Here is a 14,952-nt window from a genome sequence, read left to right as displayed (position 1 = left end):
ACCCGTCGCCGCTCGCTAGCACATCGCTAAGCGAGCCTGGAGCGAGTACTCGCTAAGCCTTCGCTAGGCGAAGCAGGGGCGAACGGGACAGTGACTGTTTTGTTCTGCCTTATGTCTATCTAACCAATATTTATTATAATTCTGCATCATTTGGCCTGAGTTCATGACTGTTATGTTTATTTTATGGTGCAATTGTCAAATTGTACTTTATCTCGACGCTCTAACCCGTGTGTTGAATGGTGTAAAGGCTTACATATTCTCGAAGAAACGGCCGGCTAGGTATTCCACCTTATGTGTGGGATACCCTTATGGAGATTCACCCTGAATTATTCAATTGATTTTAATGCATTAATTTTATGGCGAAGATCCACCCTAATGGCTTAATTGGTCTTAATGTATTAATTTTAATGTGGACCTAATTACCTACTTGATTATGGCTACCTAATTGAATGTAAAACTTTGCCTTTAAATAAGTGATCTCGGACCTCTCTTTGTTACCCTACGATATTACGGTATTATGGTCATGTCCCGCGAATATGGGGATACACTTAGCAAAGACCCTTCGGTTAAATCATCATAGTCCCTCGAATGTTGCCTTTGTCCCTCGATGACCCTTCGGTGTAGCCTACGGTTAAATGATGATAGTCCCTTCGAATGCTAAGGTATCCTCACAACTGTTGCCTTCAATGACCAATCGATGACCCTACGATGACTCTTTTACATCCAAAGGATAAAACTACTTACTTCTCAATAGTAAGGACAGTTTTACCCTCATAAGGACAGGAAATGCCCATAAAGACCTTGGGTAGGTATAACTCTTGATTGCTTACTCATAAATTGGAATACTTTTCACACCTCACACCTTTTCAAAATCTCCCTTAGAAAATCACCACTTGGCATACATTCGTACTAGGATCATTGCCGAGTTATATTTTTCTAAACGACTTTCAAAACTAAACGAGATAACCACTTTGTATACATTCATGCAAGAATCATTACAAAGTTAAATTCTCCTTTTTCAAAACATTTCCTACACATTTCTCAAACACTTTTTCAAACTAGAAAAACATAAATGATTAAGCAATTAAGAGCCCATGGATAACCATGGATACAAAGGGTGCTAACACCTTCCCTTTGTATAATGTACCTCCCGAACCCAAAATCTATTGAGGTCTTTCCTGTTCTTTTCCACCTTTCCTTATTGGATAAAAGAAAAGTCGGTGGCGACTCTTGCTATCCGCGACATTGCGATAAAAAGCAAAATACCCCAAGTCAGTTCACCGTATGACAGCTTGTTTAACGTCGGATAAGCTCGACGGTTCGATGCTCACAGAGGAGCATCCAAAGAAATATCACAGCTCCCGCGATCCACATGACCGCTGAGATAAACCTTCAAACGTTGTCCATTTACCGTCCAACTCTCTTTCTTTTCTAAGTCTTCAATGACAATAGCTCCATATTCCTTGACTTCTTTGACCCGAAATGGCCCGGACCATTTAGGTTTCAACTTTCCGGGGAATAGCTTCAACCTGGAATTGAACAATAGGACAAACTGTCCGATCACAAATTCCTTCTTTCGAAGCTTTTTGTCATGATACTTTTTTACCTTCTCTTTGTACAACCAACTCGAGTGATATGCGGCATTGCGCATCTCTTCCAACTCAAGCAGTTGCATTTTCCTTTTCTCACCGGCCAAATCCTTATCAAAGTTTAATAATTTCAGGGCCCACAATGCTTTGTGCTCCAATTCAACCGGCAAATGGCAAGTTTTACCAAACACCAATTGAAAAGGAGTTAGCCCAATTGGAGCTTTGAAAGCGGTACGGTATGCCCATAACGCTTCATCCAATTTTTGTGACCACTCTTTTTTCGAATTTGACACGGTTTTTTCGAGAATTCTCTTAATCTCACGATTAGAGACTTCGGCTTGACCATTAGCTTGCGGGTGATACGGAGGGTAGTTTTAAGTGTCGGGTTTTTGTTATCGTCTCCACAGGGATTGTGAGATATCGCCGCCGTTCGACAGTTGTTTTAATTCTTAACTCAAAGTAACAAGGGGGTTTTGGTTTTAGTCACGGTAGCTTGCATAAAAGTGTAAGAAAGTGCGGTAAAAGTTTTGGTTTTTCTATTTGATAAAGATTGTCAAAGTTAGGGTTCGACGATCACTTTGCATGTATACGTTCGATCAACAAGACTCATAAACTCCTTTAGATGACAAACTATTTCACAAAGTCCTCCCAATGTGTTTATCTCTAACACACATTGTGAGTTTTCCCATTTTGATCTATTGTTTATCTCTAACACAATCTATCAAAATGACAACTTTTTGGTTCAACTTTATGGTGAACAAAATCATTCATTACTATCTCTAGCTAACAAACAAGATTGGATGAAAACCTAGGTAAAGAGTTGGTAAACATCTCTCGATCATAAACCAACACAAAGAGTTATCGATAAAACAAAGTTTTCACCATATATTCAGCATTAAAGAGTTTACAAATGAAGATCATCTCATATACACACAAAGCTTATGACCATCTACATCTAACCTTGACAAAATGAAGGACTTAGCTACTCATTTTCATGGTAGCTTGGTCAACAAGTTTCGGAAGAAGGTTGATCAACATCTGAGTCGAAGAATCGAGATTGGATGGGAATCCACCTTCTTTTTGTAAAATATTGCTAAGAGAAGATCAAAGATGAAAAATGGGTTTCTAGGTTACAAAAAAATCTCTAGAGCAATGCTGGAAAAATATATAAAAAATGCTAAGTACAAAGTATGGGAAGTATGGAAAGTATGGGTTCCAAAAAGTACCCCTTGCTACTTATATTGCTGCTGAGCTGTCATGCTCGCTAGGCGAGCAGAATGGTTCGCCTAGCGAGCCCCAAAATAGGCCACCAGAAGTGCCTGCGTCCAGAGAAAATATCTTTGGTCAGATTTCATGTTCGCTAGGCGAACAAAACCTTCGCTAGGGAAGCACACGCTTCCACCTTCGCTCCAGCGAGCTTAGATGATTTTGCTACTAGAATTGCTCGTTGGAAGCTCGCTAGGTGCTCGCCTAGCGAGTAAATGCTGGCTGCTCTTTTGACCAAGTCTGGGCGTGTTTGCTACCACCTTCGCTAGCTGCTCGCCTAGCGAGTTTGCTGACTTTGCTACTGGAATTTTCTGGGAATGCTCGCTAGCAGCTCACTGGGTGCTCGCCTAGCGAGCACTTCGCCACAGCACTCGCCTAGCGAGCATGCTGATGAATGCTTCCTTTTCTTGGTCCCTTTGCCAACTTTCTTGTGCCTTCATTTTCTATTATTTCATGCCTAATTCCTGCACAATAACGCACAAATTAAAGGTACCAAGATCGTTTATCATTATATTGCAAATCATCAAAGCAATGGTGGATTCTAACACTTTAGCAACAAAAAGGAGTGAAAGATGCCCACATTTGATAGCTCAAATAAGCACTTTTGGGCATCTAACAGTTACCCTATACAGATACCTTGGAGATGCGTATATGTTTAATTGCAAGCAGCTTGGTGGATATCCTACTCTGCTACAGATATTTAATTTAATTTTGTTTATTATGTGTTAGTTAATTTTATAAAGTATGTTAATTTAATTTATTTTGTTTATTATGTTTTTATATTGTAACAATACTGGATTCACGAGTACTTTCTAACTATTGAAAAAAGAGGAGAGAATTGGAAATCAGATGATAATTTTTGTCTTATTCGAGCGATGAGATGGTCCTATAAGCAAGGAGTCCTGAAGGTGGATGACTTGCAACCTATTTTGGACGAGCTCACACTTGTCGACGTCATATGGCATCCATTTGAGGATCATAGAGGATGGAGTTAGTTTGATGAGTTATGTATGTATAAGGGGTGTTTGAAGTGGGGTGACACAGTTGTTCCATACTTGCCTGACAGATGTATACGTCAGTTCGGGTACAGACAATATGTTCCATCCCCACCTCCTGATTGTATGATGGCTAATGATATTGATGTTGATTGGATTTGTTACCATCAGAGTGTTCTTACTGTGATTCGTCCAACAACATTGCCCACCACTCCATCTGATATAGAAGATGGATACCTGGAGTGATATTATTGTGTTTTGCATCCTCGTTTGGTCCCGCCCCATAGTGATGAACTAAGAGAAGTGACAGTTCATGTTTACGAAGTAGGACCATCTGATCCTGATTAGGCTAGTATTTCTACATTGATTCATCTTTATCTGAGACAAGTTAATATCGAAGAGAAAGATCTACAGTTTGCTGATTTATTTGAAGCTTTGCATATTTCTCGTTCACATTGATTTATGTATTAACTTTTAGATTGTGGTTGCTTCTTTGATAATTTCAACTTCTTCGAAGTATGTGATAATTGAGATTGCCTTTGTGAAGATTGAGATGTCTTATCAACATACTCATGATACGAAGAGTCCCTATAAACATCATATTCTACTGGGTTTTTTCCTTTCTTCTTCACTCCTCCTTTCGTTTTTAATTTCTCGGGTGGTGGACACAATGAAGTCATTGTGGGGTATGCAAGTTCACAAACCCTAATTTTTAATTCCATTTTCCCAACAACATCTAATGACCTAAACCGTTTTCACAATTCATCTATTGCACAAGTCATATCCACCTCTGATCCATCATCTACATCTATTTCTAACTCAACTTTCATAGTTAGTTTCCTCCAATGAACATGAACAATATCTATTGGTATCGGTATACCACCAAGTGTGTATCTTCCTAACTCACAAGCACAAGATAACCCATAAGACATTCTAAGAGTACAACCACATATTTGTCTGTTAGTTCCAACATGATCAACTTTCAATAACTCTTCAGCAATACGTCTCAAAGCAACTCGAGACACTGAACCCCGCAAATTACCATAAAATGGACTTGTGTGCGCGTGCTCAACTTCGTAAAAACTTTTTTGAAAAGAAGCTCTAATGTTGCCCAGTTGTAACCCCAAGTTGTTATTCATAGCTTTCCAACATTTGACCATGTCACCTATACTGTTTCCTAACATCTGTTTTAACTTCCAATGAGCAGATTCAACCCTAAAAATAACATATTGAAAATATTAAAAATATCACATATAAAAAAATACATAGTAAAAAATATAACATATACCGATTAGTCATCGTGTTACCCAAATGTAGCACTCGATTAATCCATGCTCCAATAAATCATTGTCTATGTGGAGTCAACCATGTGTCTTTCACATAATTAATAAATCCACTATAATCAACACATGCCTGCTCAAGTTGATGCAACTGTTGATCATACTCAACCTCATCACTAGCCCAAACAACTTCCATCCATAATGTGTCTATCGTCTTTTGCATGTCATTCACCACATATTGCTTGCATTTTGCACCAACGTTTTTGTTAATGTGAAATCTATATAGCAAATTAATCGACCAGGGAAACACAACTTCAATTGCTTTCATCAAAGCAAGACCTCTATCGGTCAAAATCACTTGTGGACACAAATCTTTCTTCACAACAATTCTTTAAGTTTCTCCAATACCCAACAAAAATTCTCTGTCTGCTCAGACTCCATATATGCAAATGCGACAGCAAAAGTCAACTCGGTTGATGTCATGCCAACAATTTCAAACAAAGATTGTCTATATTTGTTTGTCTTGTAGGTGTTATCCATAACTAACACAATAGGAAAAATATTTAACAACTTAACTGAATCGGGATGGGCCCAAAATATCTCTCTCACAACTTCTGATTCGTCCATTTTTCTACTCCAATACACATAGCATGCATCCTCAATAAACTTAAACAAATATTGTATCTCACTTCTAGGACCTTTTATCTCTTTTTATATCATACTCTTATGTTTGTATATTTGTGTAATCTGAGTACATTCTCTGGATCTCGGTCTTGCAAGGAAAGTAATATGTGTCTATCTGGTACATGTCTCTTTGTCAAATAGTGACATGTTGCTTCTCATTCGTGGTCAACCTACCAACAAAGGAATGACCTTCTAATCTATCAGGTAAACCATGATTATGGACCCCACATTTTACATCAATCTTCCAACCAGACCCATCTTTCGCCGGAGTCGACCTGATTTTAAATGGGCATCCACAGTTTTTGGACGCACTTTAGGATCCACTATCAGTATCCTTATATTTCCCACCTTTATCACAACCAAATATTAATTTGTTACTTCTCCCTCTCTTGCCTATTTCAGTATCTGAACGAGTGATAATAACAATTACTTTATTATGGATTACAACCTCTTTAATCCATCTTATCATATCTTCTTGTGTATCAAATATTTGAGTGGTTGAAAACGCATCAGAAGTATCTACACATATTTGGGAAAGAATTTTCATACCTACACAATAAAAAATGTCAAAAAATAAAGTAAAAAATTAAATTAAATTAAAATGCAAACTGGAAGTCTACAAGGAAGAGTTCTGGATCATACAAATAAACACCGGAAGTCTTTGGAAAAGACTTCTGATGTATGTTACTCTGTTAACCGGAACACGTATGATAAGTGTTCCGGAACGTTCTTTTTTCAAAACTAAACCGGAACTCTTCAAGTAACTCTTCCGGAATATGTTATGCAATAAACCGAATGTCTTTCACGAAGTCTTCCGGATTGGAAAAAAAACATACCGGAAGTAGGGATGACAATGGGCAAGGTTTGGACAGTGTACTATAGTACACATCCCCATACCCATGATTTAAAAAATCCTCGTGCCCGGGCCCATACCCGCTTGGGTGCAAAAGTTAGCACCCGTACCCGTGCCCTATGGGTATGTAAGTACCCATACCTGTACCCGTCACCTGCATTCCTATTAAAAATAAATAGATCAATTATAAAATATCATATAATTTTAAGTTTTTAAAAACATTAAAAAAATTTCAAACAATTTATTGTTGAAATAAACGAACAATTATATTAAATATATAATGGTTTAACATTGATATATGTTTTATAATTGATATACATACATTTTTATATAGTAATATAAACTAAAATATATTAATAAAAATAAAAATACATAAATATATAATGTGCGGGTATGGGACGCGATGGGTACCAAGGTGTCCATACCCGCACCCGTACCCGTTTTTTATGGATAATTACCCGAGTCCATGCCCATACCCATTTTTGCGGGTTTTTACCCTACCCGTTCTAGGTAAATTTGTGGGTGCCCATTGGGGATGAATCAAATTGTCATCCCTAACCGAAAGTCTTTTCCAATGAGTTCCGGTACGAGGGTGAATAGTACAATTTTTTGAAGTCTCAATTTAATGGTTAAAAGTGAATAATAAATTGGTTAAAAACAAACAAGGGTAAAATTGATATTTTAAAAAAAAATATAAAGGTATTGGTATAACTGCAGAGGTATGAAGTAAAATTTTCAAAAAATAGGGATCTCAATTTTTTTATTTATGTAGATATATAACATGCCTAGTCAATAATAAATCCACTAAAGAAAAAATAACTTAACTAAATTGTAAAATAACAGGCCCAATTAATAATAGGCCCAGCAAAACAAAATCAATAATTATTGTTGTTAAATAAAAAAATAGAAATTATCTCAATATTAATTTGCCTTTTATGTTTTTCAATAGACAATAATAGGGTCTCCGAGACACACCTCTCGTCGATCTCAAAATCAAACTAAATACTTCACTATGATATCCAAAAATTCGAAGAATTGTTAAGTTGGAGTATCTTTCACCCTCGATTGATGACGAAGCGAAGATAAGGTTCGTCAAGCTTGAACTGAAGACGGATGAAGACTTAGAAGTTATGTGGAGTATATTTTACCGTTATTCGTTAAAGGATCTGATTGAAGTGGATGCGACGAGTGCAAGATCAACCGAAGATAAACCATCTATTTGTAATGACATGTAATGTAAATTTATGTAAATGAATGTTAAGTATTTGAATGTATGTGTAAAAAAATATTTGAATGTTAATTTGTATTGTTTTTCCAACATTCTACAATTGTTTCTATTTTGACCTAACGAGGCATATTCTTGAGACGCAATTCCATAAAATTCATTGACTTTTGAATTAAGGATTTTTACGAAGATTCATCTTCGGATTCACTCTAACACAGAGATGCATCTTCGGATTAACTTACGGTAAAATAAGGGTGCTCACCAATTTACTACGATGATTGCGTAAAAAAATGTATTCGATACATCTCTAAATTTTAAAAACCTTTGTGACTTTTCACATCGGTGGTGGAGTACCCCATAGCATTTAGAGAGCAATTCCCTTCTAAAAAAACACTCCAAAAGTAAAGCTACAACTTGAGCATTAGAGCAAAGACTTCAATATATATTACCATGAAGAATTTGCTAAACGTACATTAAATGGCTCGGTGAATTAGAAACATGATGATTGAAATCTAAATTAAGAAGATTGAAAAAATCTAAAATAAGATAGATTCACTTAGATAAGTTGTATATTCGCCTGACAAGTTATGGCAGTTTAGTGCCTCTAAGAGGAAAGCTAAATTGACGACGTAACGTCAATTCGCTTAACAAACAACATTGCGCTTGGCGAATTCCATATGAAGACCATTTGTTCATCGGTTAAAGAATCATAGTGTAGAAGAAATGATCAAGGTGGATTTGGCAAGGATCGCTCTAATGTTCATTCATCTTTTTCTATTTTCTACTAAATCCCTCATGTGTTTAGAGGATGTATTGAGAAACTTCATATGTTCTATGCTCAATTATATAAGTACCCGACTTTCAAACCTATTTTAATTCGTCCTTACATTGATTGAACTACTTTAAAAAAAGACTCTAAAATGATTAACCTTTTCAGCTTCTAATACAACAACCCTTTTTTTTTTAAATACATGGAGCTCTGTATGGAAACCATGTGATTAAAGAAAAGTAAACTAATATTCAGTATGTGTTACTAAACAACATGAAAATGAATTTGGTCATAAACACTTGCTATAAATTGTAACCCAAGGAAAGAATACCGTCCAAAAACAAAGACAGGTACACCAGTTACTCTACAGTCTACACAATATTAACTGAAAAGCTTATGGAGCCAATATATTCATTGCATTTTTGATATTATGGTGGCAGCACGATTTTACAAAAACTATACCCCAAACTTTTGCAAATTTAGTTAGCTCATTGTAATTCGACCAAACACACCGGAAAAATATGCAAAGCCAGATAATTATAATGTAAAGAACAAAGCACTTATTCAGCATTTGTATCTTCAACCGATTTCTTATATTCAGGCTTCAGCTCGTAAGTTCCTTGGTTGGCACCTCTTTTATTGTATACACACAGTTCATTCAAGATCTCTTTCAAGAATTGCTGCAAGAAAAACATCAGGTTACTAACTTATACCTTAAATGCCAGAGCTATGAGAAACCAAAATCAGGGTGGGCCAGGCTCTAATGCCGCACTAAAACAAAAAAGGTGGGGAAAAAAACATACCGCAGGTTGATCAGTTTCTTGGACAAGTTGCTTCAAAGCCCAGTTAGGCTGTCTTTCGAATAGTTTGAACATAATATCCTCCAGCTCTCCCCGGTCTCTTCTTGTTCTCTTTGTATCAGTTTGTTTCACTGGCTGTGTCCTCTTTTTATCCTACAACAGTTTCATAAGAATAAGAAAAAGTCCCACAGAATTACTATATGCATGCACACACATTTGCAGGAAAAACCTTCTCCAAAGAGCAATTCCAATTAATTATTTGTTATTTGCATCAATTTTGTCATCGTATCATAATACGCCTTTTTTTTATTTTAATAACATAATGAATACACCTACGGGTGGATATTATATCAGTATTTTAGAGTTGTGATATGAATTTCAACATTATAACACGTATGCAAAATAAGTACCTTAAAATTGGATGAAACTAAGCCAACCATTCCAGGCATTGGCCTCATGTGCACTCCTCGAATATCCTCAATAACCTTCCAGTTGAATCAAGGGAACCAAAGAATCAATTATTTTTTCAAACATATAACAATAACTATTGAGTGATAATTCAATGATAAACATGAAATGCTACCTGTACTTGTCGATTTTTAATCATAGATTTCTTTGTCCTCTCCCGGCACAATTTTCCATAATCATCAATGTTTTCATGACGTGGCTTCATATCAAACTTATGCTCTACCTTCCCTTCCATTGAAACCTTGTCACCTAAAATAAAGGTAAAGTTATTACCTTACTCTAGGAAGCCAAACTTTATTGTGACAACTGAAAGAAGAAGAAAAAGCTGTAGAGAAAAAAGTAATACTCAGGATTTTTTTTTCTTTCAAATATAGACCACAACTCAAAGTTATCAGGAACTCCAAAGAAATAAAAGAACATTAGTTGTGCACTTGTGTTTACTAACATGAAACAATTGTTGAAATTCTTAAAATGAAGGACCTTCCATGTCAGATTTACTTTCAATTCTCAACAATAATAGTAGTTGTGTAGTGGATCAAAGAATGGCTGATAGGGGTGGCAAACGGGCATGCACGTCCCGTTTAGGCCCGCCCTGCAAAACCCGCAAAAAACAGGGTGGGACGGAACGGGCATAGTTGAGGGTGCGGGCTTACAACCTTGGCCCGCCGCGCACTAAAAGTGAGGGTGGGGTGAACCCGCAGACACTACACATTTTAAGTCTAAAAATACAAATTTTATGTTAATGTCCATGCCCGCAAAAACAACGAGGCAGGGCAGACACATTAGAGGGTGCGAGTCTAAACCATTAGCCTGGAAGTGCATTATGCCTGGAAGTGTGAGTCTAAACAAATCATATCTTAAATACACATAGCCTGGAAGTGCGAGTCTAAACAAATCACATCTTAAATACACATAGCCTGGAAGTGCATTATGCCTGGAAGTGTGAGTCTAAACAAATCATATCTTAATACACATAGCCTGGAAGTGCATTATGCCTCAACTATGCCAAAAAATAGTTATTTTTATGGAAAATGTCTTCTATAAGTCATAGTTGAACTGCAGAAGTTAAGCCATGTTACTTCACCTCTGTTTTATGAACTGCAAAACAGATTTCTCACAACTTACAGTTGAAATTAAGAGAAAATGAAAGACCCCGATATCAGACTAGAGACATAAAGGCATAGGAATCCTTGTGTCTTTAAACAAATGAAAACATATTTTTGGAGTCTAAAACAAACAAGAAAATGAATTATTAATTTCATGTGGCTTTAAATGATCTAACATCATAACAATAAAAACCAATATATCACTAAAAGAAATATTTGAACATCAGAATTCAACTAATTTAATAACCACCAACGCAGTAACAAATCGCAATAACATAATAGTTTAACCATGGTTATCTGGAACTTATGAAAAGCATCAAATCGAAATAAGAGTCACATATATTATAACTTATGATACATGTGAGTCTTATCTTGATTTGAAACTTAATAGAATTCAATCGATACCAATCTCTTGTGTGTCTCTTGTGTATCTATTTAGACATGGACCATGATTTTGAAATTGCAATTGATTAGTAGGAACTACAACACTGACAACCGACATTGAGCAGAGATTGCAATTCTCACCTTCGCTTGTCTCAGAGAAGATGCACATAGGAACGAAGTCTTTAAACATATTCAAAGAATAAGCTTTTGCCATATTCACAGATTCAGTGCCGGACATTTCCATTGTAAACTGACATCATAATGAAAGAGTTAGAAATCAATGACTCTCTCAGAGCAACACAGGCAAAACACATTCAATCAAAACGAGTTAACTACGTCACATTGATGAATCTAGAAATTAGATTTCCCAAACTGCATAGGGTTTTGACAAAGGTAAAAAGAGAACTATCCATAACAAAATTAAACCAAATAACTAGGGTTAAAATCGGAATAACGAAGTGAAAAAGAAGAAGAACCTGAAGATGAGAAGGATCGTCTTCAGGAAGCAGCGGATTAATAGAAAAAACGACTTTAGAGAGCGGTTGAGAAGGGGGGTGATTCTGCCATGACTTAGCGACAGCCACCGGACACTTCATCAACCACACCGATCTCTCTGCCTTTGAAGTCTCCAGCGTTGAACCGCTACTTCCACCGTAACCGTTTTCTTCTTCCATCTTAATTCTCTCTTTCTCTTCCTTCATCTATGGTTCTTCTTTGTCGCTGATACGATTTACTTCGCTTCTTCTTCTTCTAGTCAATTTTATTTGACTTCGATTTGTTGAAACTAAAATGGGCCTTTTGGGTAATAATAATAATAATAATAATAATAATAATAATTGCTATCCGCATTATTGTTATTTTCTAATACACCCGTTTATTGAGTGTGTGTTTTTTGGTGGTATCTTTTGAAAATCGAGGAAATGAGGAGTAGTTTATTTCTCGGAATTATAGAAGTCATGAGAAACTAAGTTTATTAAAAAATCAATTTTTATTTAAATTTAAAGAATGCCAATTAAGTTAGATATTTTTCAAAACAAATTATGTAATTTTAATTTTTTAGGTTTAATTGGGGATTATTTTTTCCACCTAAAGTATTGTTTTTCCACTTAAATGAAAAGACAAAATTATCTTTAGAATTCGTATTTTAGTCACATTCAAATTTGATGACAAAATTTAATTAGGAAATGCATCTTCGTGTAATTTACGAAAATGCATTTTCACACTCTTTTTTTAACCAAACACGCGTCATAATCTTTTATCCTTTCTCACTTCTCAAAATACTCTTTCAACTCACACATTCTCCAAACTCTCAAAACCTTTCAACTCTCAAACTCTCTCAACTCACAAACCTCAAGCTCATTCAACCCACTTCCAAGTTTCTATTATCAACATTCAATCTATCAAAGAGCTCAATATCAAACTGACATTTAGTAAGTTTTTTAGTTCTCTATACTTTTTGAATTTCTATATACATTTGTAGAAATTAAATATTCGGTTATATTATAGGTAGTTATATATGTTATTTAACTAAGCAATTTGTATCATAAGTAGTTTAACTTATTAATGTGTTTTTTGGATAGGTGATTCAAAGGTGTTTCTTTCATTTTCGTTCTTCTGAGTTGCAGAACAATTCGAAAATGCATCTTCGGTTTTTTTCAATGTTTTGATTTCTATAATCCGGAGATGCATTTCTGAATTTTTTCTGTTTGCATTGCTTGGCTTCATTTCATTGTATTTCATCTATATAATCCTTGTGTAGTTTAATTATAGGCATCATGGCTTATAACCAAGGTAGATTGAGGCACGATAGAGTTGCGCAACCTGCGTCAGTTCGAAGGAAAAGATCTCGATCATTGCATGTATCAATTGATTCTAGTTTGATTGATGCGGAGGCGTCAACTTCTAGGGATCATGCATTTCCGCTTTCGTCTTCTCGTAGAAGGCAGATGTGACCTCATCATGCCCTAGAGCCTCACTTGTACAAGTTGAGGCATCTCCATATCTGTCTTGATTTTTATGGAGATGCATTTTCGGATCAATTTATGTTAAAATGAGAGTGTTTCGGTTAGGATTGCATGGGGTGCGTATATGGTGTTTTAGTTAGGAATGCATGGGGTACGTATAGGGTGAATCCGGAGATGCATCTCTAGACAAAATTTTCGCATAAATATGGAGTGAGACTCAGTTAGGACGTGTTTTGGTGAGAAAAAGGTGCCTTTGGAAATGCACTTCATAATCTTAGGGGCATTTATTGATTTCCTTAGGGTGTTTTTCCACCATTTAGGACGGGATAAGCAACTCCCTTAATAATTTTATTCATACTAGAAATTTTAATTTGTTTGATACGATATATAATTGTGAATTAAGTTTCTTAATAGTATATGTTCTAGGTCGGCCAAAGGCCTAAATAGTCGAGGCACAATGTATTCAAATCCACTTCACTTAACCCAAATTATAAAAACAGCTCACATGTCAAGAGCAGGGTACATTCTCTAATCTCCATTTTTCACTACACTCATCTTAAATCTTGAAGTGATTTGGATGTTGGAGTGTTAACCGTCTAGGTCCACCCCGCGCCACTGTAAAGAAGATCAACACCATCATTCAAGATCTTCAATTCTCCAACTGCATCCATTTCTAGTTCTTGAACATAATAGTGGCCTGGTCTGTGGGAAATGACTCTATTCCTATGGTTTCACGATTTCATATCTGGACGTAGATCTACCTATTTGTAACTTCCTTAGATCATCAAATCAAGAGAATTCATAGTCGAATCTAGAGATCAATCACATTCGATCTAGGCGGTTATCATCTCAACAACGATTCGTCAGATCTCCAAATATCATATTTCCCTTTAGAACTCCGTAAAGAAGAAAAAGAATAGAGGATCTTAGATCTAGATCAATATTTGTGATGGTAGTGCTGGAAAACAAAGGCGGATTCCTCGAAGATAACGCTGAAGATTCACAGTCCATCTTTTAATCTAACATCGCCACTATCTCATGTCGTTGATGTAACACCTTAAATCCTGAAACTTATAAATAAGGCATTAAACGACAATTCAAGGTGTCACCAACGACAATCCTTCAAAAATATATCAAACTCATTCGAACTACGCAGTGGAAAAATATGTTCAGCACAACTTCATAAATAAGTTATAAACTTCAAATTAACAAAAACAACAACAACTTCGAAAACATAATAAATCTTTCCCCTGATGTTACACAATCAGATTAGTGAACCAGTAATGTATTATAAAGAGAATAGATAAAAGCAAAGAGTAGCTCCAACAAGCCACCTTCCAACATGCAGCAACAAGGATCACTCTTGAGTATCTGCAAGATGTCAATGGTTGACAATATTAAGCCAAGGGGGTGATAAACAACAAATCAATACAAACAGTGTAAAGAATGCTATGGTAGAGAATATACATCAAGCACACATTCATTACACAATCAACAACACCATAGTTTCACACCCATTCATAATATCATGTACGTATTCACAACCAATAAATAACATCATGAATAATC

General features: G+C 35.9%; 1 protein-coding gene across 1 annotated transcript; it reads right to left on the bottom strand.

The window, feature by feature from the left end:
- Positions 1–9,042: 9,042 nt before the first annotated feature.
- Positions 9,043–12,228, bottom strand: LOC127082998 (transcription initiation factor IIF subunit beta). Its single transcript, XM_051023234.1, has 6 exons — positions 11,896–12,228; positions 11,561–11,669; positions 10,045–10,178; positions 9,872–9,946; positions 9,465–9,614; positions 9,043–9,341 (listed from the first exon to the last, which is right to left on the bottom strand). Exons 1-6 carry the CDS (start codon positions 12,118–12,120, stop codon positions 9,222–9,224), a joined length of 813 nt encoding a protein of 270 aa, XP_050879191.1. The 5' UTR covers positions 12,121–12,228; the 3' UTR covers positions 9,043–9,221.
- Between the last annotated feature and the right edge of the window lie 2,724 nt (positions 12,229–14,952).

The sequence above is a fragment of the Lathyrus oleraceus genome, chromosome 5 (genome assembly GCF_024323335.1).
Source record: "Lathyrus oleraceus cultivar Zhongwan6 chromosome 5, CAAS_Psat_ZW6_1.0, whole genome shotgun sequence".
Lineage (NCBI taxonomy): Eukaryota > Viridiplantae > Streptophyta > Magnoliopsida > Fabales > Fabaceae > Lathyrus > Lathyrus oleraceus.
Note: the sequence above shows the minus strand (reverse complement) of the source record. Positions and strands in the feature narration are given on the sequence as shown.

Coding starts and splice junctions, on each gene's coding strand:
- LOC127082998 (XM_051023234.1), bottom strand. CDS start 12,120: ATGAAGGAAGAGAAAGAGAGAATTAAGATGGAAGAAGAAAACGGTTAC. Junction 11,670..11,895: donor ACGATCCTTCTCATCTTCAG/GTTCTTCTTCTT, acceptor TTATGATGTCAG/TTTACAATGGAAATGTCCGG. Junction 10,179..11,560: donor CTTCTCTGAGACAAGCGAAG/GTGAGAATTGCA, acceptor CCTTTATTTTAG/GTGACAAGGTTTCAATGGAA.